Raw genomic sequence first — 25,002 nt, forward strand, 5'->3', positions numbered from 1 at the left:
AAAATTTTGTCATAAAATGGAGGAGAGTTTGACTGATGAAGAAATTCTGTGCCCAGTGAAGAATCTGGTTCTGAAACTGATGATAATGGTTTGGAATCAATTACAATATTTCTGAAACGCATGGTAATCTGCTTGAATCCCTCATCTTGTAAACACGAGTCACACAAAAAAGCTGAAAAAGTTTACAGCATCTGGGGGACTGCAACAGTCACTGTGGTCAGTCTAGAATGTGTTAAAGATGAAGCACAAGTTAAAATTGAGGAAGGAACTGGACATGAAGCACTTCAAAGGAAACGCCTCAACGTTTGACTATAAAACAATTTAGGGAAAGCTAGGAAAGCCTAAATCTGGATGGGGAACTGAATCCCAGTCATCCTGAATATGTACTCATCACTGCATTGCCTCAACTGATAAGTGGGCAATGCAGTGTATCTTATAAATTATTGCAAATTAGCGCAAATCCCCTGACAACAAAAAAGTCACAATTTTTAGTTCAGTTAGTGGAAAGGTAGGTAAGATGACCATACAACTTCTGTACCACCAAAGATTAGTGAAGCTGTAAGATATTTTTTATTTTACATGTCTAATTTCATAAGACCATACTGAGAAGAAAATCCCCAGGGTCATGGAACAAGTCAATATATAAAATTAATATAAATAAAATAAAATACAGGCAATTCCAATGTACATGACAAGCTGTGAGTAGTATTGCCATAATTAACAATGTAACTCAGGAATTTGCTTAATTTTTCCAGGAACTCCTCAATAGTGTAGATGGTAGCGATCCATGGGGAAATTCTTTAGTTAAGACTTGAATGTACAAGGATTGCTGCTGTGATTTTTTTATTCATGTGACAGCCTACTGAAAATGGATGCAGCAGAATACTGCACACCTTTCTGCACATATCAAGGAGTGCAATCCAAAGTATTAACTGAGCAAAAGCTACTAATTCTTGGAACAAGCTTATATTGCTAACAACAAACTACAGTAAAGAAAACAAATATTGAGAGGCCAGTGACAGAATCCTCAGACTCCTGATCATGGCTCAACATGAAGTTAGAGAACTTATACTGCATACTGCTTGAACTGCCCATTTCTGAGGCAAAATTACACTTTGTTATACTGTTCTAATGGTAAATATAACAACACTCAGTATTTGACCAATGCCCTGAACACAGGATTTCCATTTCAGTTTATATCTATCTGAACACTTAGAAATATTACGAAAAGAATAGCTGATACTCACCATATAGCGCAGATGTCGAGTCACAGATAGGCACAACAAAAAGACTGTCAGAAAGTGAGTTTTCGGCCAACAAGGTCTTCTTCGAAATTAGACAACACATGCACGCACGCACGCGCACACACACACACACACACACACACACACACACACACACACACACAGACAAACAAACTCACATTTTCTCGCAGCTGAAGCCAAACAGCAAGCAGCAGCGCATGATGCAAGAGGGAACCAGGTGGTGGGGGTAAGGAGGAGGCCAGGTCTGGGAGGGGGAGAGACAGTATGGTAGGGATAGGAGATGGAAAGTGCTGCTTGTGGGAGCATGTAAGGACAATGTGGAGAGATGGTAGGGCAGCTAGGTCCAGTCAGGAGTTAATACAGATGGCAGAGTGGGGGGCGGGGGGGGGGGGGGGGGGGGGGGGGAAGGAGAGAAGTAAAAACACTGTGAGTGTGCTGGTGGAATGGAGGGGCTGTGTAGTGTTGGATTGGGAACAGGGAACAGGATAGATGGGTAAGGACAATGATTAACGAAGGTTGAGGCCAGAAGGGTTATGGGAATGTAGGATATATTGCAGGAAAAGTTCCCACCTGAACAGTTCAGAAAAGCTGGTGTTGGTGGGAAGGATCCAGATGGCACAAGATGTGAAGCAGCATTGAAATGAAGAACATCGTGCTGGGCAGCATGCTCGGCAACAGGGTGATCCAGCTGTTTTTTGGCCACAGTTTGTTAGTGACCACTCATGTGGCCAGACATTTGGTTGTCATGCCCATGTAGAATGAAGCACAGTGGTTGCTGCTCAGCTTTTAGATCACATGACTGATTTCACACGTAGCTCTGCCTTTGATGGAATAGGTGATGTTTGTGACCAGAATGGAGTAGGCGGTGGTGGGAGGATGTATGGGACAGGCCCTGTATCTAGCTCTATAAAAGAGATATAGGAAATGAGGCTTAGGGTTTGGGAGCAGGGATTGTGTAGGGATGGACAAGGATATTGTGTAGGTTCTGTGGGTGGCGGAACCTCACTGTGTGAGGGGTGGGAAGGATAGAGGGTAGAGCATTTTTAATTTTAGGGCGCAACGAGAGTAGTCAAAAGCCTGGCGGAGAATGTAACTCACTTGCTCCAGTTCTGGGTGGTACTGAGTCATGAGGGGAATGCTTCTCTGTGGCCGGACAGTGGGACTTTGGGAGGTGGTGGGTGACTGTAAAGATAAAGCACAGGAGATCTGTTTTTGTACAAGGTTGGGAAGGTAATTGTAGTCTGTGAAGGCCTCAGTGAGACCCTCAGAAAGATGTGACAGCCACAGGTGGCTAGGCTGTATGGTTAGGCTTCTTTGTATGGAGTGGGTGGCAGCTGTTGAAGTGGAGATATTGATGCTGGTTGGTGGGTTTGATTTGTACAGAGGTACTAATGTAGCCATCTTTGGGGTGGAGGTCGACATCGAGGATGGAGGCTTATTGGGTTCAGTAGGACCAGGTGAAGTGAATGGGGGAGAAGGAGTTGAAGTTCTAGAAGAATGTGGATAGAGTGTCCTCACCGTCAATCCAGATCACGAAAGTGTCATCAATGAATATGAATCAGATGTGAAGTTTAGGAGTCTGGGTGTTTACGAAGAATTCCTCTAGATGGCCCATGAATAGGTTGGGATAGGATGGTGCCATGCGGATGACCATAGCCATACCCTGGATTCATTTGTAGGTAATGCCGTGATAGGAAAAGTAATTGTGGTTGAGGATATAACTGGTCATGACAACTACGAAGGAGGTTGTTGGTTTGGAATCCGTTGGGTATTGTGAAATGTGATGTTCAATAGTGCTCAACACCTTCTCCTCTATTCACCTGGTTCTACTCAACACAACAAGACACCTTCCTAGATATTACATCCACCTCAAAGACAGTTCCATCAGTACCTCTTTTCCTATCAAACCTACCAAGCACTAGCAATACCTCCACTTCGACAGATGCCACCTACTTCATACCAAGAAGTCCCATCCATACAGCCTAGCCACCTGTGGCCATCACATCTGCAGTGATGAGTTGTCCCTCTCAAAAAGTACTGAGGGTCTCACTGAGGCCTTCACAGGCCATCATTACCTTCCCAACCTTGTACAATAAGAAATCTCCCGTACATTATCTTTCCAGTCACCTACCACCTTGCAAAGTCCTACCGTCCGGCCACGGAGCAGCATTCCCCTCATGACTCATTACCACCCACGACTGGAGACACTGAATTACATTCTCCGCCAGGGTTTCAACTACCACTCGTCGTGCCCTGAAATCACAAATGTGCTACCCATTATCTTTCCTACCCCTCCCACAGTGGTATTCTGCCACCCACCGAATCTACACAGTATCCTTGTCTATCCCCACACAACCCCTGCTCCCAAGCCTTTGCCTCATGTTTCATATCCCTGTTGCTGAACTAGCAGCAAGACTTGTCCCACTGATCCTCCCACCAGCACATAATCCAATCCAGTCACAAACACCCCTATCCCATCAAAGGCAGGGCTACCTGTGAAACCAGTCATGTGATCTACATGCTAAGCTGCAACTGCTGCGCTGTATTCCTTGTGGGCATAACATTCTGTCTGCACGAATGGCCCCCGACAAGCTGTGGCCCAGAAACAGCTGGACAACCCAGTGCTGTGCACGCCACCCAACATGATGTTCTTTATTTCAATGACTGCTTCACATCCTGTGCCATCTGAATCCTTTTCATCACCAACAGCTTTTCTGAATTGCGCAGGTGGGAACTCTCCCTGAAATATATACTATGTTCCTGTAACCCTCCTGGCCTCAGCCTTCGTTAGTCATTGCCCGTACCCCTGTACCCATCTATCCCCTTCCCCGTTCCCAATCCAACACTACCCAGCCCTCCATTCCACCAACACACCCGTAGTCTTTTTACTTATCTCCTTTACTGCAACTCCCCACCCTCCTTATAAGCTCCCAACTGCACCTAGCTACTCTACCCTATCTCCACATCGTCCCTGTGCGCTCCCACAAGCAGCGCTTTCCGTCTCCTACTCCTAACCTGCTATCCCTCCCCCTCCCCAGCCCAGCCTCCTCCTTACCCCCACTACCTGCTTGCCTTTCCCATCATACGCTGCTGCTCGCTGTCTGGCTTCAGCTGCCACAAACTATGGTCGTGTGTGTGTGTGTGTGTGTGTGTGTGTGTGTGTGTGTGTGTGTGTGTGTGTGAGTTCTGCTGTATGCTGAGTAGCAAATATCCTTCTCATAACATTGTTACATTCCATCCTGAATTTTCCATTGTTTGAATGCTTAGAAATTTGAATCGTTGAGACACAGGGGCTAGTCATATGCCCTTTCTGTGTGATCAAAATGTCAATTTTAGTAGAACATTGTGTTAGAAACTGTAAAAACAAAGTATTACTGTGACTTAGCATCAATTTATTTTCTACAAGCCATGAAATTACGTCTTGAACTGCAGAATGTGATTAACTGCCTATGTTTTGTTGCACTCAACACCCTGCACTACCAAGCTAGTGTCGTCAGCAAGCAGAAAAAGAAAAGCCTCTAAATTGTCACATTTTTTTAAGTGGTGCTAGGATATAACAATTATGTGAAAGTTAACATGAATAAGCAGTTCAGTAGCTTTATCTCTAATTCCTCTTAAAATTTGACGCAATGTGCTAACTGCTCCATTACTCAGATGCCTGACTTTCCTCGAAGGTGGTTCCTTTGTTAAAGAAAGTGCCCTTAAGCAGGGATACCTATCAGCTGACTTCAGTCTAAAAGAGCTACAGCTCTAAAACTAATTAATACAGGATTTTTTCCATGTATGATTTCACCACTCCCCACTAAACTGTCACCTATAAGCTTTGCCAACCTCCCCTTCCTACACCTATTGAGATACAGACTTCATCCTGTAAAGACTAATCTATTGATAGACTCAATTGGCACCACTGAAGTATGAGCCATTTCTTTGGTTATCAGTGCCCTTCCAAGTTTCATGTTAATGCGCCTAACAGTAGTATTAAGATGATGATGGTTTATTTGTAGAATACTGGGGAAACACAATCATTCTACAAAGGAGACTGCTTATGAATCACTTGTGTGACCCATTCCAGAACACCACTCAAGTGTGCTGGAGCTGCACCAGATGAACTAACAGGGGATATTGAATGTGTACATAGAAGGGCAGCACAAATGGTCACAGGTTTGTCTGGACTGTGGGAGAGTGTCACAAAGATGCTGAAGAAGCTTGGTAGGCTCTTGAAGATAGACATAAACTGTACTGAGAAAGTCTAGTAACAAAGTTTGAAGAACCAGCTTAAAATAATGACTCTAGGAATATTCTACAATGCCCAATGTATCACTACAACCCCCTATGTATCGCTCACATAGGGACCCTGAGGACAAGATTAGAATAATTACAGCATGGACAGAGGCATCCAAACAACCATTCTTCCCATGCTTCATACAGGAATGTTTGCCGATGATACAAACATTGCAATAAATAGCAAATGACGTGTAGTCTTAGAAAGATCAGCTAATAAAATATTTGTGGACATTAATCACTGGTTCCTAGCCAATTCTTTGTCACTAATCTTTGAAAAAACACACTACACGCAGTTCAGAACTTGTAAGGGGTGTCCCACGAGTATATGCCTAACATACGATGACAAGCAGATAGAAGAAGTGGAGAGTGTTAAATTCTTGCGATTACAGCTTGCTAATGAATTCAACTGGGAGGAGCACACCACAGAATTGCTGAAGCATCTTAACAAATCTCTATTTGCAATGTGAATTGTGTCAGACAATGGGAATATAAAAATGAAAAATCTGGCATACTATGCTTACTTTCATTCCATAATGTCATATGGGATTATTTTTTGGGGTAATTCATCCAGCCAAGCTAAAGTTTTCCGGGCACAAAAACGTGCAGTAAGAGTTATATGTGGTGTGAACTGAAGAACGTCCTGCAGAAGCCTCTTTAGGGAACTAGGGATATGAACTACTGCTTCCAAATATATTTATTCCTTAATGAAATTTGTCATTAAAAATACATCGCTTCTTCAAACCAACAGCTCAATTCATGGAATCAATACTAGAAATAAGCATAATCTTCACAAGGATTTAAAGTCACTTACTCTTGTACAAAAAGGTGTGCATTATTCAGGAACATACATTTTCAATTTAGATTAGATTAGTACTTGTTCCATGAATACAACACTTCGTAATGATGTGGATAATGTCAGGTTAATGAAAGGTGTCTATACAAGATATAACATTACACAAAATATTACATGAAGCTTAACATTTTTAATATTTATTTTTTTTATTTTTTTGGGGGGGGGGGGGGGGGGGGTTGGGTAAATTATCCACTTACTATATCCAAAAATTCATCTAACGAGTAGAAGGAGTTGCCATTAAAAAATTCTTTTAATTTCCTTTTAAATGCTATATGGCTATCTGTCAGACTTTTGATGCTATTAGGTAAGTGACCAAATACTTTAGTGGCAGCATAATTTACCCCCTTCTGAGCCAAAGTTAGATTTAACCTTGAGTAGTGAAGATCATCCTCTATCCAAGTGTTGTAGCCATGTACACTGCTATTATTTGTGAATTCATTTGGATTGTTAATAACAAATTTCATAAGTGAATATATATACCGTATTTACTCGAATCTAAGCTGCACTTTTTTTCCGGTTTTTGTAATCCAAAAAACAGCCTGCGGCTTAGAATCGAGTGCAAAGTAAGCGGGAGTTCTGAAAAATGCTGGTAGGTGCCGCCACAACTAACTTCTGCCGTCGAATATATGTAGCGCTACACAGGCATGCTCTGCAGGCAAAAAGATAAATACTGACGCCAAAACCTCTGCGTCAGTAAATAAATTTTAAAAAAAGGTGGAAGATGAGCTTTTTCTCCGCCTCAATTTTCGACCACTGCATTTTCATACATTATCCAAGAAGTAAATACAAATTCCGTATTGTTAATCTTCCAATGTAGCAGCATTTCAATGTACTACAAAAATCCGACTGGAAAGATTGTTTGGGATGTTTGTCAATATGGCCAACTCTATGTTCTCAATTTTTTCCTACCTATGAGAAGAGATGGTTGCTAATATGAACTTTTATGAATTGTGAATCACATGTAGTATTCTCTTCACTATAAGTATAATATGAATATAAACATTTTGCCATGTACTCTTTCGTGTTTGCTGCTATCTCATTTAAATCCTGTCTGCCTAATAAACTATGAAACTAGAGTGAGACGACAGCAAACGCGGAAGAATATACATATCATGTCATGTTTAGATTCGTATTATTCTTATGCCTAATAGTGATACAGTCAGAAATGAACCACGCCAATTGACTACATTTTTAAATCTAGGATGACTCTTATTTTTGTGCAGAATGTAATGTACTAATGAGGCGTCTGCAAAGATTTTCAAACGGAGAAAAATTTTCGCTAAACTCTCGTTCAAAATATCTTCTATCATACGCAGTCTATTATTTGGTTCTTGTTGATCATTATCAAAGAAAGCAGCAGTGTAAGTAACAACAAATAGCAATCTCTTGCCATTGTTTCACTAATGGGACAATTCCTCTCTTCTTTTTTTTCATTGTAAGCGGCAGTAGCGCACACAAAAGCAAGCCATGCCGCGAGCGGCGACAGGCCGTAAACACTCATTATCAGAATACGACAAACAATGCATGACACAGTACAGTAATGCATTTTCAGCTTAGAGTGACGTAAACACCTATAACAAAGAGAACGGCACTTATGAGATCAAAGAAAAATAAGCAATCAATTCAAACCAGACGAAGCATGTGAAAAAGGAAGGGAACCCATATAAATACGGACGGAGTGCCTGACGCATAGCAATGGCTACCTGGTAAAGCTTAACTGCTAAGCTTACGACTCAAACCAAACTACTGTAGCTGTATAGTCATTCATTCGGCCTAAATTGTGTCTCATATTACAATGGACCAACTTTGTTTCAATTTGGAGGTGCGGTCTACAACTTTTCTCTCCCCTTGAATTTCGAGTCTCAAATTTCAGGAGCGGCTTAGATTCGAGAAATTTTCTTTCCCTTGATTTCGAGTCTCATTTTTCAGGTGCGGCTTAGATTCGAGTGTGGCTTAGATTCGAGTAAATACGGTATTGTGAGGCTACAGTGAAGATCTCTAGCTCTTTAAATAAGTGTCTGCAGGATGATCTTGGATGAGCTTCAGCAATTATTCTGATTACACGCTTTTGTGCAATGAACACTCTTTTATTCAATGAGTTACCCCAGAACATGATGCCATACGAAAGAACATGATGCCATACGAAAGCAGAGAGTGAAAATCGGTGTGGTAAGCTAATTTACTGAGATGTATATCGCCAAAATTTGCAATGACCCTAATAGCGTAATTAGCTGAACTCAAACGTTTCAGCAGATCCTCAGTGTGTTTTTTCCAGTTCAACCCCTCATCAATGCATACACCTAGAAATTTTGAATATTCTACTTTAGCTACCGATTTCTGATCGAAGTCTATATTTATTACTGGTGCCAATCCATTTACTGTTGGAACTGTATGTACTGTGTTTTGTCAAAATTTAATTAGGGCTCATTTGCAGAGAACCACGTAATGATTTTCTGAAAAACATCGTTTACAATTTCACCAGTTAATTCTTGTCTGTTGGGTGTGATAGCTATACTTTTATCATCGGCAAAAAGTACCAGCTTTGCATCTTCGTGAATATGGAATGGCAAGTCATTAATATATATTAGGAACAGCAGAGGACCCAAGACTGAACCTCGCGGCACCCCATTCTTGATTGTTCCCCAGTTTGAGAAATCACCAGTTTTTTGCATATTATGTGAACTGCTTATTTCAACTTTCTGCACTCTTCCAGTTAAGTATGATTTAAACCATTTGAGTGCTGTCCCATTCATACCACAGTACTTGAGCTTATCTAGAAGTATTCCATGATTTACACAATCAAAAGCCTTTGAGAGATCACAAAAAATCCCAACGGGTGACTTCCGGTAACTCAGAGCATTTAATATTTTATTAGTGAAAGTATATATAGCATTTTCCATTGAAAAACCTTTCTGGAAACCAAACTGATATTTTGTTAAAACTTTATTTTTACAAAGGTGTGAAGCTACTCTACAATACATTACTTTTTCAAGAATTTTGGATAAGGCAGTCAGAAGAGAGATTGGGCAGTAGTTGTTGACATCAGACGTATCCCCTTTTTTTATGCAGTGGTTTAACAATGACATACTTCAGTCTATCTGGGAAATTACCCTCCTTCAGAGAGCCATTACATATGTGGCTAAGAATACCACTTATCTCTTGGGAACAAGTTTTTATTATCCTGCTGGAAACGCCATCAATTTCGTGTGAGCTGTTATTCTTGAGAGAGTTTATTATCTTCGTAATTTCAGAAGGAGAGGTGGGTGGAATTTCAATTGTATCTATCGGTGTTGGTAAGGCCTCTTCCATTAACTGCCTTGCCTCTTCTAATGAACATTTAGATCCTATTTTCTCTACAACATTTAAAAAATGGTTGCTCAAAATGTTTTCGACTTCCGGCTTGTTGTTTGTCAAGTTTCCATTCACTTTGATGGTAAGGCCGTCATCCTGTACTCTTGGCTGCCCTGTCTCCCTTGTAATAATATTCCAAATTGTTTTGATTTTGTTTCAGAGGTATTCATCTCAGACATGATGCACATGCTTCTGGACTTTTTCATAACCTTTCTTAATGTCTCGCAGTAGTTTTTATAATATTTGGCTGTTTCTGGGTCATTACCCTTTCTTGTTGTTGGACACAGTTCCCTTTTGTGGTTACAAGATACTTTTATTTCTTTAGTAAGCCAAGGTTTTTTGCGTAGTTTCTTATAATTAGATTTAACTACTTTCTTGGGGAAACAGTTTTCAAATGCTCTTACAAGTGTATCATGAAACAAGTTATATTTTAAATTAGCACTGGGTTCCTTGTACACCCCATCCCAGTCTAGCTGCTGAAGATTTTCTCTGAAATTTCTAATTGTTGAGTCATTAATTACATGCACAACTTTGGCGGGTGGTTTTGAATTACTGAATGGAGCTATGTCATAAACTGTAACTAGCTGAGCATCATGATCAGAAAGCCCATTCTCAACAGGACAAGAATTTATGTTTTTAAACCTATCTTGGCCTATAAAAGTTTTATCTATCAATGTGCTGCTGTCCTTTACTATCTGAGTAGGAAAATTAATGACAGATGTCAAATTGAAAGAACCAAGCAAGACTTCCAGGTCATTCTTTCTATTACACTCTTTCAGTGAATCAACATTCAAGTCCCCACAAATAATCATTTGCTTTCCCCTATCTGACAGATAGCACAACAAGGCATCCAAGTTTTCCAGAAATAAATGAAAGTTTCCTGAAGGGGACCTATATACTGTTACAATTATAAAAGAGCCCTCCTTCAGTTTAAGTTGACAGACACATGCTTCTATATGTTGTTCTAGACAAAACTTTTTGTATCTAAGCTTTTTACACAGTGAGAACTTTTGACATATATGGCAGCTCCTCCTCTCACCTTATTCTCTCTACTCTTATGTGCAGCTAATTTATAACCACTGATATTTACCTTTTCCATATCAGACACAATGTGATGCTCAGACAGGCATAGTATATCTATTACATTATATGATTCAATGTCATCTAAACAAACCAGGAGTTCATCTACTTTATTCTTCAATCCCGGAATATTTTGGTGAAAAATGGTAACATTATTTTTTACTTCAATTTTGTGAGAATCTACTTTTTTCCAGAATGAGATTTTCGCTCTGCAGTGGAGTGTGCGCTGGTATGAAACTTCCTGGCAGATTAAAACTGTGTGCCGGACCGAGACTCGAACTCGGGGCCTTTGCCTTTCGCGAGCAAGTGCTCTACCAACTGAGCTACCCAAGCACGACTCACACCCCGTCCTCACAGGTTTACTACTGCGAGTACCTCATCTCCTACCTTCCAAACTTTACAGAAGCTCTCCTGCGAGCCTAGCACTCCTGAAAGAAAGGATATTGCGAAGACATGGCTTAGCCACAGCCTCGGGGATGTTTCCAGAATGTGATTTTCACTCTGCAGCGAAGTGTGTGCTGATATGAAACTTGCTGGCAGATTAAAACTGTGTGTCGGACCGAGACTTGAACTCGGGACCTTTGCCTTTCACGGACAAGTGCTCTACCAACTGAGCTACCCATGCACGACTCACGCCCCATCCTCACAGCTTTACTACTGCCAGTACCTTGTCTCCTACCTTCCAAACTTTACAGAAGCTCTCCTGCGAGCCTAGGAGAACTAGCCACCTCATTCTGGAAACACCCCCCAGGCTGTGGCTAAGCCATGTCTCCGCAATATCCTTTCTTTCAGGATTGCTAATTCTGCTAGGCTCGCAGGAGAGCTTCTGTAAAGTTTGGAAGGTAGGAGATGAGGTACTGGCAGTAGTATACCTGTGAGGACGGGGCGTGAGTTGTGCTTGGGTAGCTCAGTTGGTAGAGCACTTGCCCGCGAAAGGCAATGTCCCGAGTTCGCGTCTCGGTCTGGCACACTGATTTAATCTGCCAGGAAGTTGCATATCAGCGCACACTCCGCGGAAGAGTGAAAATCTCACTCTGGAAACTTCCCCCAGGCTGTGGCTAAGCCATGTCTCTGCAAATTCCTTTCTTTCAGGAGCGCTAGTTCTGCTAGGCACACAGGAGAGCTTCTGTAAAGTTTGGAAGGTAGGAGACGAGGTACTGGCAGTAGTAAAGCTGTGAGGACGGGATGTGAGTCGTGCTTGAGTAGCTCAGTTGGTAGAGCACTTGCCCACAAAAGGCAAGGGTCCCGAGTTCGAGTCTCAGTCCGGCACACAGTTTACATCTGCCAGGAAGTTTCATCTACTTTTTTCTTTAATCCACCAATATTGTGGTTAAATATGGTACATTATTATTTACTTTCCTGTTGTGAGAATTTTGTGAGTTTTGGACCTGTTTAGCACCTGCCTGCCTGAACTTCTCATTGGACACTGACATTACTCTAAAAAAGAGGTATATCCATGCGTACTAGTGCTCCCCCTTTTGGATTTCACTAACAACCCTGCCAGTTTACCCTTCCCTTTCCTATTGAGGTGTATGCCATGCCTTGTGAAATCCCCTCTGTCAATAGCCTTGACAGGAACCAATCCAATGTCTGACAGAGTGGCTGCCCTACGCAACTGATCCAACTTTATATTTACCCTCCTGACAGAGCGGTTCAACTGGGGCTGATCATGCCGCACGAAAGCAGGCACCAGCACAACATTGGTATGGGTCGTTGTTATTTTCATCAGGTCATACTCAAAACTGTATCCCTGATCCCTATCAATACTGTTTCCCACTCCACCCGCTATCATCACATGATCCTGCTTTGTGAAACCCTTGCACAAGGAAGCCATATCCTCTACCATCTGGCTAAGAAATGCACTTGGCTTGAAAAAGTTTGTGACCTGGTACCTGTCACCTAATTTTTCCTGCAAAATCTGCCCCACATCTCTTCCATGGCTGCCAGCAGTCATAAAAAGCTTAACAACCAATGAAATTCAGTTTAAGAGAAGCCTAAAGGATTTACTGGTGGCCAACTCCTTCTACTCCATTGATGAATTTCTCAGTAGAACCAACTGATAACTTCTGCACAATATCAGTGCAGTAATGTGTTCATTGGAAATAAGAGAGTGTGTGTGTGTGTGTGTGTGTGTGTGTGTGTGTGTGTGTGTGTAAGTGCAATCTAACTTCTGCAACATTTCAGTGCAGTAATGTGTTCATTATAAATAAGTATTATAGTAGTTTTATTAACATGTTTATTACCTTATAAATAAATAAAACTTTTTTATTTTAAATTCAGTGCATTAGTGTTTGTAAAATGATGCTTTAATAGTGTTCATTAAAAAAATGGCAACCATTCCACTTGGGACCTGTGGAAGGTACATTAGCTTATTTGTTTCAGTTGTAAATATTAGTCATGTATTATTGTTTTTTCGACATGTTCTACATCCTGGAGGACCTCCTCACTACAGATCAATTGGAATGAAAGTAAATCTAATCTAATGGGAAGGAACTCTAATAACTGGTACAATAGGACATATCCTCCGCCAGGAACTTCACGGTAGTTTGCAGAGTATAGACATAGATGTAGAACAATCGTAGAACTGCAACAGCTGCACGAGGTACACATTTGTGCCACCAGTTTGAATAGCTATATTTTCCAGGTCATCACCCATGTTATATTCCCTGTTCCTATCCAGATTATCCTCAGCTCAACCCACAATAACTATCTGATCCTCTTTTGTAACATTCCTACAAAACTTTTCTATGTTATCAGTCACCTGAAACAACCCTGCACTAAGCTTTGCAATGCTGATGATGTGGTACTCACTCCTCAACACTTTCTGCAACTGTTGGCTTAGACCTCTGCCATGAGAACTATCTAACAGCACCACCTCCTTCTTTTTATTTGAAGTTACATCTGTCTTAGGTTTCATAACTGTTGAGGCCTGCTGCATCTTTCCTACACCTATAGCTACAAGAGCTTCTCTCTAAACTCTCAGTTGGCCAAATCTATTGGTGGTACACCCAGTGAAACTGTCTGATATATCTTTTTCCTAGCACCCTTTTTACCACTTGCTAGTTCCCATTCTCCAGCTCCCTTCTCTCTCTTCATCATATTTAGTCCCTCTCTTGTGTTTTCTAACTGCAACTAAAGGGCACAGACTTTACACTTCTGCTCCTGTCTTCACTTATTTCTGCTTCAAATCCTGTAGCTCTGGGAGAAGACATCCATAGAATGCCCACTGGCTTCCCCACAGCAATCCTCCCACTGAAAATATTTTCCGCAAATTTTGCACTAGAACCCACAAAACCTATGACAAAGCCCACACCTCTCACTCATGGTAAAAAATTTACAGTTGTCAGAAAATTGATATGCCTACATTACCTAAGTTATGCTACTACAGTAAAATGATTTTATGCACTAACAGCTATTTCAAAATTTTACTCTCTACAAAAAGTGTAGCTATTACTATTAACACTGATACTTCACTACTAACACTATTACCACAAATATTTATTTAGTACGAAAGTTATTGTACATGGAAAAGTATGTTTGTTCCTTAAGTGCAACAAGAATTAAACTGTTAAGTATTTATGTTGCCAGCAACGCATATTCAGTACACAGGATGAAAATTTAGTAACTGAAATTTCATGTAAGCCTCATACAATAGAGAAGAAACTGACAGCTGGGATGCTTTAACAACAACACTAATAATAATAATAATAATAATAATAATAATAGCAAGTTGTTAATAAATCAGAAAGAGCAACGCCAAAGTCATTGTCTCACTGACAGTAAAAGTTTAACAGACTCAAGACAAGCATAAGGTGTAATATTACACTGGCCAAGGTGAGGACAACAAGCTTCCTGTATCAGTCTCTTTTTCCTTATCTTTCAGAAGGAATATATAGAATTCTTGCAGTGGGGCAAAAACCTATGCGGATGGTAGTCCTTTAAGTTGCTTCTCAAATAAAAAGATCACGTCATGCTCTCTTCTTGTTCATTGAAACAATTGGAAGTCTTCAGTCTCTGTTCTCTCATTGTATTTGATTGGTCATCTTGGTCTTCAGTCTATGTAGTTGATTTTGTTTACAAATAAGTTACTTTGAAGCAACAATCCCTTTATGTTGCCTACTAAGGTACATACCTATTTCAAAAGGTAGTTTCAAGAGAAGAGATCTGTAAATTTAACAATAAAATTTTCAAGAAATTACATCATGTTTCAGACCAAAATAATCGGCTTACCAATTTGTTTACCCTACAGATAACACAATCATAGACAGAAGATACAGGCTCAAATACTGATAGCTGACTTCCAATACTGATAAAAGAATTTCAAGCAATAGTCCCTATTTCTCAGACTGTCACAGGAACGCACAGGGCAGGGCGTATCAAGTTCAAATGCTACACGAAGATGAGGCAACTGGATCAAACGCAGAGTCAGTACTGATTATGCAAGAGAACTAATCCTTTTATATACAGTTGCTAGCACAAGTTAATTACTAAGGGAATGTGTGTCACTGAAATGAAAACAGATTTGGAAAACTCTGTAAAGTATGAGTACTTTAGCTCCATATGATGGTGTTGCAGTACCTGTACCTTACCGAAGCAAAATGATCAGTTGCTCTACAATTTACCATTTGTTTTGATGGGCTGTGGAAGACATCAGTAGTATCTGTATCACATTCTGTGATGTCAGAATGCATCGTACCAAAGGATCACCATACCACAGAATCTGATAAATTATAGTTTTGAATATGTAGGTATAACATCCTATTTTTGTTATCAGTGTGGGTTAAAACCATATTTTCATTTCCTATTTGTTTTGATCAATGTACTGTTCATGCAAAGGGAAATACAGAAGCGTCCGATCCCGCCCGTCTGCTTTGACCCATGACGTCATAAATATGGCAGAAACGACCATAAACCACGATTCCAATAAACCATGATTCCAATATGGCACATATAAAGTTGTTACGTACACATTATGAGGATGAAAATACATCAACAAACAAACTAAATATAAACAAATTTAGACACCCACCCCCATACAAAACCACACAAAACGACGAAAAAAACCGACATCACAAAACTCCCCAAATACCACTAAACACAATATCATCTGGAATCTGACACTTCCCTTGACCTATATAGCTCAACAGCAGTTTCCGATCCCATAAATTAGGATCAAACACTTCCCTTGGCCTATATAGCTCAAAAACATCTCCTGATACCAATACAAACATACACAGCCACACATTGGGATCGAACACTTCCCTTGACCTGCGCAGTGTTAATTTTATCCGTCATATCCATTCCTGAACAAAAACAACAACCGATTAATTGTACTAAAACTACCACACGACGTACAGCGAACAACTCTAAATTAACCTTCACACAAAATCATTAACTCACTGACACAAATTCCGCTACAAACACAGCCGACAATCTAACAATTCTTGATAATGAGCAAAAGCAAACTGAGCCCATTACACCACACCAACAAAAACCCTGAACATACCACCAGAGAGCACAACAAACCACAACACGACGACATCTACAAACACGCCACACTTACAAACGAAACTCCGTGCCGTCATGACGCCACACACAACAACACCCTTACGTCACGGGTCAAAGCCGACGCGTGGGATCAGACGCTTATGTCGACTCATGCAAAGAAATATATGGTTGCTCTGCTGATATCCACACAGTTTCAACAAAATTTCACTGCTTTAATGGGCTGACATGTAAAGATAGAATACCTATTGGAGTTTTCTCCCTCAGCTTCTTTGCCATTCTCTCTGTCTTTGAACATGCTGGCTCCTTCTCAGGTTTTGTCGATGCACTTCTCTGCAGAATACCTGAAAGCATACAATAAAATTTCAATAATCATATTTTCCCTGAAATTATTACATATGATTGTGCACTACAACAACTTTAATTTAGATGTCTAGAGCAGAATATGACTTAATGAAACATCTGGAATAAGTCACAGTTCCAGTTACGGTGAGAAATTCTGAAGAAACTAAAGACTTTAACTTGTGGTGACTACTGTATGCAAGAAATAATGCAATTATTCTAGCAACATTAACTTATTTGTTAGTTAATGGAAACATCATTTACAGAATTCTTTGCATTAACGCTATGTTTCACTTGAGCTGAAATACGGAAACACGTGTAATTTAAAATAAGACATTATTTAATACATGATAACTTGTATTCCATTAGAAATATATTCTCATAATGAAAAATGTTTGCTTATTTTATATGAAATCCATTTTACAATATATGATATTTTATTTGGTGACAGCCATTTGAAATACCAGTTAACTCTCACAGTACGAGCCATTTCAAATACCAGTTTACTCTCACAGTATGAACGTACTCTGCACATTTTGTGTCTATACATACTTTTTTTGTGATGTATAAACATTGTACGAGTTTCTCATTACAGAATTAGGAATACTATGACAATATGTATATTCTGCTCTATGATCTTCCCACATCCCACATTCACTACTACACGAAACAGTAAGGTGTAGTGCAGTAGTGTTTTTGACACGGTACTGTGGGAGTGGTGATGCCTTTATTAATTATTACATGGGAGTTTTATGAGACTCTGGAAACCAAGTGATAGTATATTGTCAAGACACGGATTTACTTTCTGTAAGCAACTGAAGACAAACCAGTGTTATCCATTTGTGTGCTGTGTATACATAGTCTGGGATAGCCTGCTTACTGCCAATTAACTTTATCCATCACGCTATAATCACCAGTGCCAACAACTATTGTACTGTTCTATGTATACAGTGCTGTGTAATTAACCTGTCGTATTGACTCACGAGATCCAAGAATCAAAACATCCCAACCTCAATTACGTATGACCACATTTCATATAATTATTCTCCAAAATATTGTGAATTAATTTGCAATTTAAGTTACGCATCGACTTAATCTTGTTGTGGGGCAATCCTCTCTTTGTCAGTTAAATCGCCGTCTTTTTTCAGCAGCATCAAATTCCAGAATGCTAAGCCTGGGTAGAGTGCTATCAAATAATTGAGTTATCTGTAGCCCAGACAGAAAAGATTTGCGAGATGGTAGCTGAGGTACTGTAAACTTTTAACTGTCAACTCAATGTGCGTAACGAGTTCTAATTGGTTGTAGTACATTCAAATAAATGAGGTAACCAATACCTGTGCGGGATGTGATGTGCAAAGCATTTACATTGGTTATCAAAAAAGTTTTCCTAGGCAACTTCCCCACGAGTTCGGGCGGTATTTGCACATTACTTATATGGGGCAAACTGGTTTTGCAAAATTACATATTCTTTCTCATTGATTTACTGGCAATTACATCACACATTTTTATTCCGTTTCGAAACTCGTATTACTTCCTGTGCCTGGTATATTATTTTCATAAAAAAATAATGCGATAAGCTGCTCAATTATAACGTACTGTTGGTCCGTAAGCCAGCTGCTACAACAAGAACGTTCGTCTGCTGAAACAGAAAAACATTCACCCTGAGCGCCATTCTCTAATCACAGCGGTCAGCGAAGTTACATTCATACATTACATCAACCATTGTTTCATAGATCATGAATACGACATCTCGTAATGATGTGGAACGTGTCACTGTACATAAGTTTTCTTTACTCAAAATAATTAATTTTTAATCCTTTTTTTAATTTTATTTGTTTTTTCACAGTTACTACTTCAGTTCATATCTAAGGATTCATCTATTGAGTAGGAGTAGTTGTCATTCAGAAATTCCTTTAATTTGCTTTTCAGTGTCGGTTGGCTAAGTGTCAGACTTTTCATACTACTTGGCAAATCACCAAAGATTTTTGTGGCAGCATAATTCACCCCTTTCTGTGCCAAAGTGAGATAGTGAAGATCATCCTTTCTTCTAGTGTTGTAGCTATGTACTTCGCTGTTATTTTTGAATTCGGACGGGTTATTAATGACAAATTTCATAAGTGAATATATGTATTGCGAAGGTACTGTGAATATCCCGAGTTCCTTAAATAAATGTCTGCACAGTGATCTTAAGGCCCGTCCACACGCAACGATCTGTCTGCGCACAACACATCTGCGCAGACAGATCGTTGCGTGTGGACCATGGAGGACAGGTGTGGACAGAAGATTTGCACCAACCTAAGGTGTGTGCAAACCTGGAAGTTGGAGTTGGAGGTTTGAGCGAAACCTCTCAAATCTGTGGGTTCAAACCACATCTGCGCAGACAAGTTGGAGCGTGTGGACAGGAGATCGCCGCAAATGTGGCACGAAACAGCTGTTTGCTCAGTCTAGTGTTTGTATTTGTGCGCACAGGGCATTAACATGGTTTTCTCGAGAGTTTGTAAGTGAATTCATTGAAATATATAGAAACCACCCATGTTTGTGGAAGATTAAAGTAAAGAATATAGTGACCGAGACAAAAAGACAGCACCATACAATGCTCTAATTGAAAAATTGCGGGTATTATTTCACTCAACTCTTGTTTCGATATTGCAGTTGAAAATTCCAAATCCTTGTAGCTCCTTCCTGTTGCTAGGAATCTTAATGTTACCGCCAGCCGTTCATGAGGAGAAATTTCCATTCTCTATACAAGTATTTTTTCTCATAATATGAGGGGTTACAAGCTTTAAGAGATAATTATAAGTTTCGACATCCATCAGCAAATAATTTCGCCAGTCGTTAGGTTCGCCCTGCAACTCTCGCAGTAAATTTACGTGAGAAAACTGCTTTCGCTTTAGCAGCCACTGTCGACACCATTTTGATCGCTTTCTCTGTTCCCTGCGGTTGGTCTGAATGTTTTTTGCAACACAAGTTGCGAACACAGACCACAACAGAACTTCCTCCATTTCTATATTTCAAAATAACTGAATTAAATTTTTGACGTTTACGGGGAGCGTAGTCGCTTGCCACTGATATTTCTTTTCTACACCGACAGATGGCGGGCGAGTAGTAGATTGGGGTTTGTGTCGTGTGAACACACCACATTTGCAGCGATCTTTTGCATGTACAGACATCTGCGCCCATGTCTGCGCAGACAGATGGTTTCGTGTGGACCGGGCTTCACGACAAATCCAAAGATAATAATTTTTTACTACTGTGATTTTATTTTATTGGCTTCTAGACTAAAAACTTTGTAGCCCCAACAATTTAAGTGTATTGATACACATCCACACAGCAAGGTTGGTTGGTTGGTTGGTTGATTTGGGGGAGGGGACCAAACAGCGAGGTCATCAGTGTCATCGGATTGGGGAAGGATGGGGATGGAAGTCGGCTATGGCCTTTCAAAGGGACCATCCTGACATTTGCCTGAAGCGATTTAGGGAAATTACGGAAAACCTAAATCACGATAGACGGATGCGGGTTCGAACCGTCGTCCTTCCGAATGTGAGTCTGGTGTGCTAACTACTGTGCCACCTCGCTCAGTCATAGCAAGGTAACATTTGTTCTTCTTCATGCACGTATGTCTTCAGATCGAGATTGTTGTACTCATATTACAAAGACACAGTTGACAGCTACCCACTTAGTTGTTAATACATTTCTTTAGTTAAGTTCAACTGTCACAATTCTATTTAAATTTTTATGTCTTTTTTAGCTATAAATCTGGATACAGCATCGTAGGACCTCCTGGTTGTGTCTCTGAGAATTGGCATCATGCAAAGTGGTTGGCAGTGACCAAGTCTTAAGAGCACCTTTAAAAAGTTGACTTTGCCTTTCTCTCAGCGTCTACACTCAAATAACATATGGTTTATATCACCAATTGTTTCTTCTTCACGCTGACAGTAGGGTGTCTACAACATGCTGATTCTACGTAAAGGCCCATATACAATGGCCATCACGTCACGTCACGCCCCATCCCATCAAAACATTCGGTGCATTTCAAATGACGGCATCCATAATGGCCATTCTGTCACAGCGCCGTCAAGGTTACTCGGGAAGAAAGTTTTGATGGCTGCAGTTTTTGGAGGAGCCGATACTGTGCCACCGCATCTTGTCGACGATCGCCGAACATCGCTGGGGAAGACTGAGAGCTACAGATAACAATGGGAAGAATTATTACGCAGTTACAGAACTTGGAGTTACGGACGGACTCCAATAAGAGGTCGCGGCCATGTCGTTCATCCAACCTACAGACGTTAGACAGAACCTGAGGTCAAACTACTGCTGATGATATCTGCTGATACCACAGACGTTTCGGCGCCAGTGCTACAAAGTGCACGAAACCATATGAGTACCCAAATGGCAAGGGCAGTCCGAATTAGGCGCCACGGGCTGCGGCATTCACAAACGGCGCCGCTGAAACAAAATAAAAATGTGGTGTGACGTATCACAACAGAGGCCACGGCCCTACATTATGCAGCACTTCCGCAAAGTGGCTTTTGACAGTGTCCACAACTTAGCAGCCCAGGTGCAAACGCCATTATCAAGCTGCTAACTGAGTGGTTTGTGTGTCCATCGATTCAAAAGGATGCCAGGAATTGGAGTCGCTTGCGTCTTCAGTGCCAGCATTTTAAAGTAGGACGACATGTTCATGCAGAGGTAAGAAATTTTGCAGGGTCGCTGACAAGGGTTGGTCACGTTCACCTTGACATAGTTGGACCACTTCCACCCTCAGAGGGCTATGAATACTTGCTCACTCCATTAGACAGATGCACAAGATGGGCAGAGGCTGTACCAGTGACAGATGTAGCAGCTGAGACAATAGCAAAGGCATTTGTTGAACATTGGTTAACATGTTTCGGATGCCCCCTACATATTACAACAGATCAGGGTCGACTGTGTGGATTCCACCGTCGACTGTGTGGACTCCAGTGTCACCACACAACCAATTATCACCCAGTAAGCAACGGGATGGTGGAAAGGTGGCACACAACACTGAAGGCGGCCCCCATGTGTCACCGAGAGAGTTAGACAGAGGCGCTACTACTAGTACTTCTAGGTTTACAGACTGTGAATAAGGTGGATATAGGTGCATCAGTGGCAGAGATGGTTTACAGAGAACCACTGAGAATTCCAGCAGACCATCTCACAATGGCGCCACTACAACCACAAACGGAGCTACCACTGTTAATACAGCGCATTCGTGACCATGTGGCAAGGATGGGAGGGCAACCAGCGTCCCATCATGGTGAACACCCGGTCGTCTTGTACAAAACATTGGTGGATTGCTCGCATGTCATGTTGCACACAGGCACTGTATGGGCTACCCTACAACCTCCTTATACAGGTCCCTACCAAGTACTGCGACGTAATGCCCATACTATAGACATCCTGCAAAATGGAAAAACTGTCAGTGAAACCAGCGTGGACGTTACCATCGCCAAAGCACGAAAGCACTGCTCCATTTCAGGATGATCGAGGGTCAGACGAGCCTACACCCAGTCGAACTGAAGAGACAGTGCCATGATGCGAGAGGACTATAGAACAACCAGTCACACATGTGCTCACGACACATCGACTGGTCTTCCGTACAAGAGTTGGATGACAAGTCAAATTCAAGTACCCCTATATCCCAGGTACACTGCACTTTAACGGGGGAGGCTGTGTGGGAACAAGAGACTGACCAGAGAAGTGCATTGTTTATTCCTTGTTTTGGTGGTTTGATGTTTATTCTTTGTTTTTTGTTTAGAGCTGTACTTCCGACTGTAATCCAAAAAAATAAATGTCTCTAATATATGTGGGTTTGATATCTGACCTACAGTGTTATAATTTTCCTTGAATGTTTGGACTTCCCAAACCATGACTGTCTTGGTGTGGTATACGTGCATAGCTTTGTAAGATGGCAGGAACTATGCCCCTTACATGAAGTCATTAAAGATCACCAAACTCACGTTGAGCGAACAGTAGGGCTGAACAAAAATGACTGACAAGGGACAATGCATCTTGTAGAGGGTATAATATGGACATATTGGAATAATTAATGTTGGGTGATGGTTTTAAAGTAATTCACGAGACATGACAACTTAGTGGAAACGCGTCGATTTACTGGAGGCTAGTTTATGCCAGGGAAGTATTCAGAGTTGACCACGACTGGGTGGTTGCGCACAGCTGGGGAGCGGCGAAGGGAAGCGACAATAGGCAGCTTAGGGCGGCTCAAACTCTGAGAAAGCGGTAACGGGGCGCGGCCTCCAGCTGCCTTAAGATGAGTGACAGTGAAGGGGTACTTGACCCCATGCTGGTGTACCAGGAAGTAGACGGAGAACTTGTACACCTGTTGATAAATGTCAGTCGTTCCGTTTTTAGTGAAACATGCGACAAAGCCGCGCAAAGCTTTGGTGAAGCAGTCAACAGAGGCCGAAATATGCGTGTTCGTGACTATAGCAACTTCACGCTGAATTCGCGGTCCGCAGAGTCTGAAGTATATGAGGTGAAGAACGACAGAATGAAATACGCCGGCCTCCAATGGGATTTGACAGTGTCTAGCAAGAAAATTAGGATTGTGTCAGTATATTTGCATTGTGAAGGGACAGATGAAGATAAGATGGATAGTTCTTATGACGCACTTAGTGATGTAGTTGCTAGAGTAAAGGACAAGGACAGTGTTCTGCTCATGGGTGATTTTAATGCCTGGATTGGAAATCGAACAGAAGGGTATGAAAAGGTTATGGGTAAATTTGGAGAGGATATGGAGGCCAACAGGAACGGGAAACAACTCTTGGATTTCTGTGCCAGTATGGGCTTAGCAATCACACACTGCTTTTTTAAACATACAAACATTCACCGGTATACTTGGGAAGGCAGGGGAACCAGATCTGTCATTGCCTATATAATAACAGATCAGGAATTCAGGAAGGCTGTGAGGGACACACGTGTATTCAGGGGATTCTTTGATGACACTGGTCACTATTTAATCTGCAGTGAAATTGGTATTGTGAGGCGAAAAGTTCAGGAGGTCAGGTCCATATATAGGAGGATAAGAGTGGAGAAACTTCAGGATAAGGAAATCAGGCACAAGTACATAACAGTGATCTCAGAAAGGTACCAGTTAGTTGAATGTAGTCAATTACAGTCATTGGAAAAGGAATGGACAAGGTACAGGGACACAGTACTAGAAGTGGCTAAAGAATGTCTTGGAACAGTAGTGTGTAAAGGTAGGATGAAGCAAACAGCTTGGTGGAATGACACAGTCAAGGCAGCCTGTAAAAGGAAAAAGAAGGTGTATCAAAATGGCTACATGCTAGAACTCAGGTAGACAGAAAAAGTTATGTTGAAGAAAGAAACAAAGCCAAACAGATAATTGCAGCATCCAAGAAGAAATCTTGGGATGACTTTGGAAACACGTTGGAGACTTTGGGTCAAGCTGCTGGAAAACCATTCTGGAGTGTAATTAGCAATCTTCGAAAGGGAGGTAAAAAGGAAATGGCAAGTATTTTGGACAGGTCAGGAAAACTGCTGGTGAATCCTGTTGATGCCTTGGCCAGATGGAGGGAATATTTTAAAGAGTCGCTCAATGTAGATGAAAATACGATCAGTAATGTTTCAGATTTCGATGTACAATGGGATAGGAATTATGATGGAAATAGGATCACATTTGAGGAAGTGGAGAAAATGGTTAATGGATTGCAGTACAATAAAGTGGCTGGGATGGATGAAATTAAGTCGGAACTCATCAAATACAGTGGAATGTCAGGTCTTAAATGGATACACAGGATAATTGAAAGCAGTAATCACACCAATCTTTAAATTTGGAAACAGAAAATATTGTAACAACTACAGAGGTATCTCTTTAATCAGCGTTGTGGGTAAAATCTTCTCAGTATTGTTGAAAGGAAAGTGCGAGTATTAGTTGAGGACAAACTGGATGAAAATCAGTGTGGGTTTAGACCTCTTAGAAGTTGTCAGGACCAGATCTTTAGCTTACGGCAAATAATGGAGAAGTGTTACGAGTGGAACAGGGAACTGTATCTATGCTTTATAGATCTAGAAAAGGCATATGACCGGGTTCCTAGGAGGAAGTTATTGTCTGTTCTACGAGATTATGGAATAGGAGGCAAACTTTTGCAAGCAATTAAAGGTCTTTACATATATAGTCAGGCAGCAGTTAGAGTTGACGGTAAATTGAGTTCATGGTTCAGAGTAGTTTCAGGAGTAAGACAAGGCTGCAACCTGTCTCCACTGTTGTTCATATTATTTATGGATCATATGTTAAAAACAATAGACTGGCTGAGT

General features: G+C 41.0%; 1 protein-coding gene across 2 annotated transcripts in view; it reads right to left on the bottom strand.

The window, feature by feature from the left end:
• The window catches only part of LOC124622070 (succinate dehydrogenase assembly factor 4, mitochondrial-like), a 34,141-nt gene extending 15,713 nt beyond the window's left edge, over positions 1–18,428 (bottom strand). For both annotated transcript variants that reach the window (XM_047147643.1, XM_047147644.1), the window contains exons 1-2: positions 18,277–18,428; positions 16,584–16,682 (exon numbers count right to left, since the gene is read on the bottom strand). In XM_047147643.1, coding sequence (XP_047003599.1) covers positions 16,584–16,682; positions 18,277–18,352 — 175 coding nt within the window. In that variant the 5' untranslated portion in view covers positions 18,353–18,428. The remainder of the gene's footprint in view (positions 1–16,583; positions 16,683–18,276) is intronic.
• Between the last annotated feature and the right edge of the window lie 6,574 nt (positions 18,429–25,002).

The sequence above is a fragment of the Schistocerca americana genome, chromosome 7, assembly GCF_021461395.2.
Source record: "Schistocerca americana isolate TAMUIC-IGC-003095 chromosome 7, iqSchAmer2.1, whole genome shotgun sequence".
NCBI classification, from domain to species: domain Eukaryota; kingdom Metazoa; phylum Arthropoda; class Insecta; order Orthoptera; family Acrididae; genus Schistocerca; species Schistocerca americana.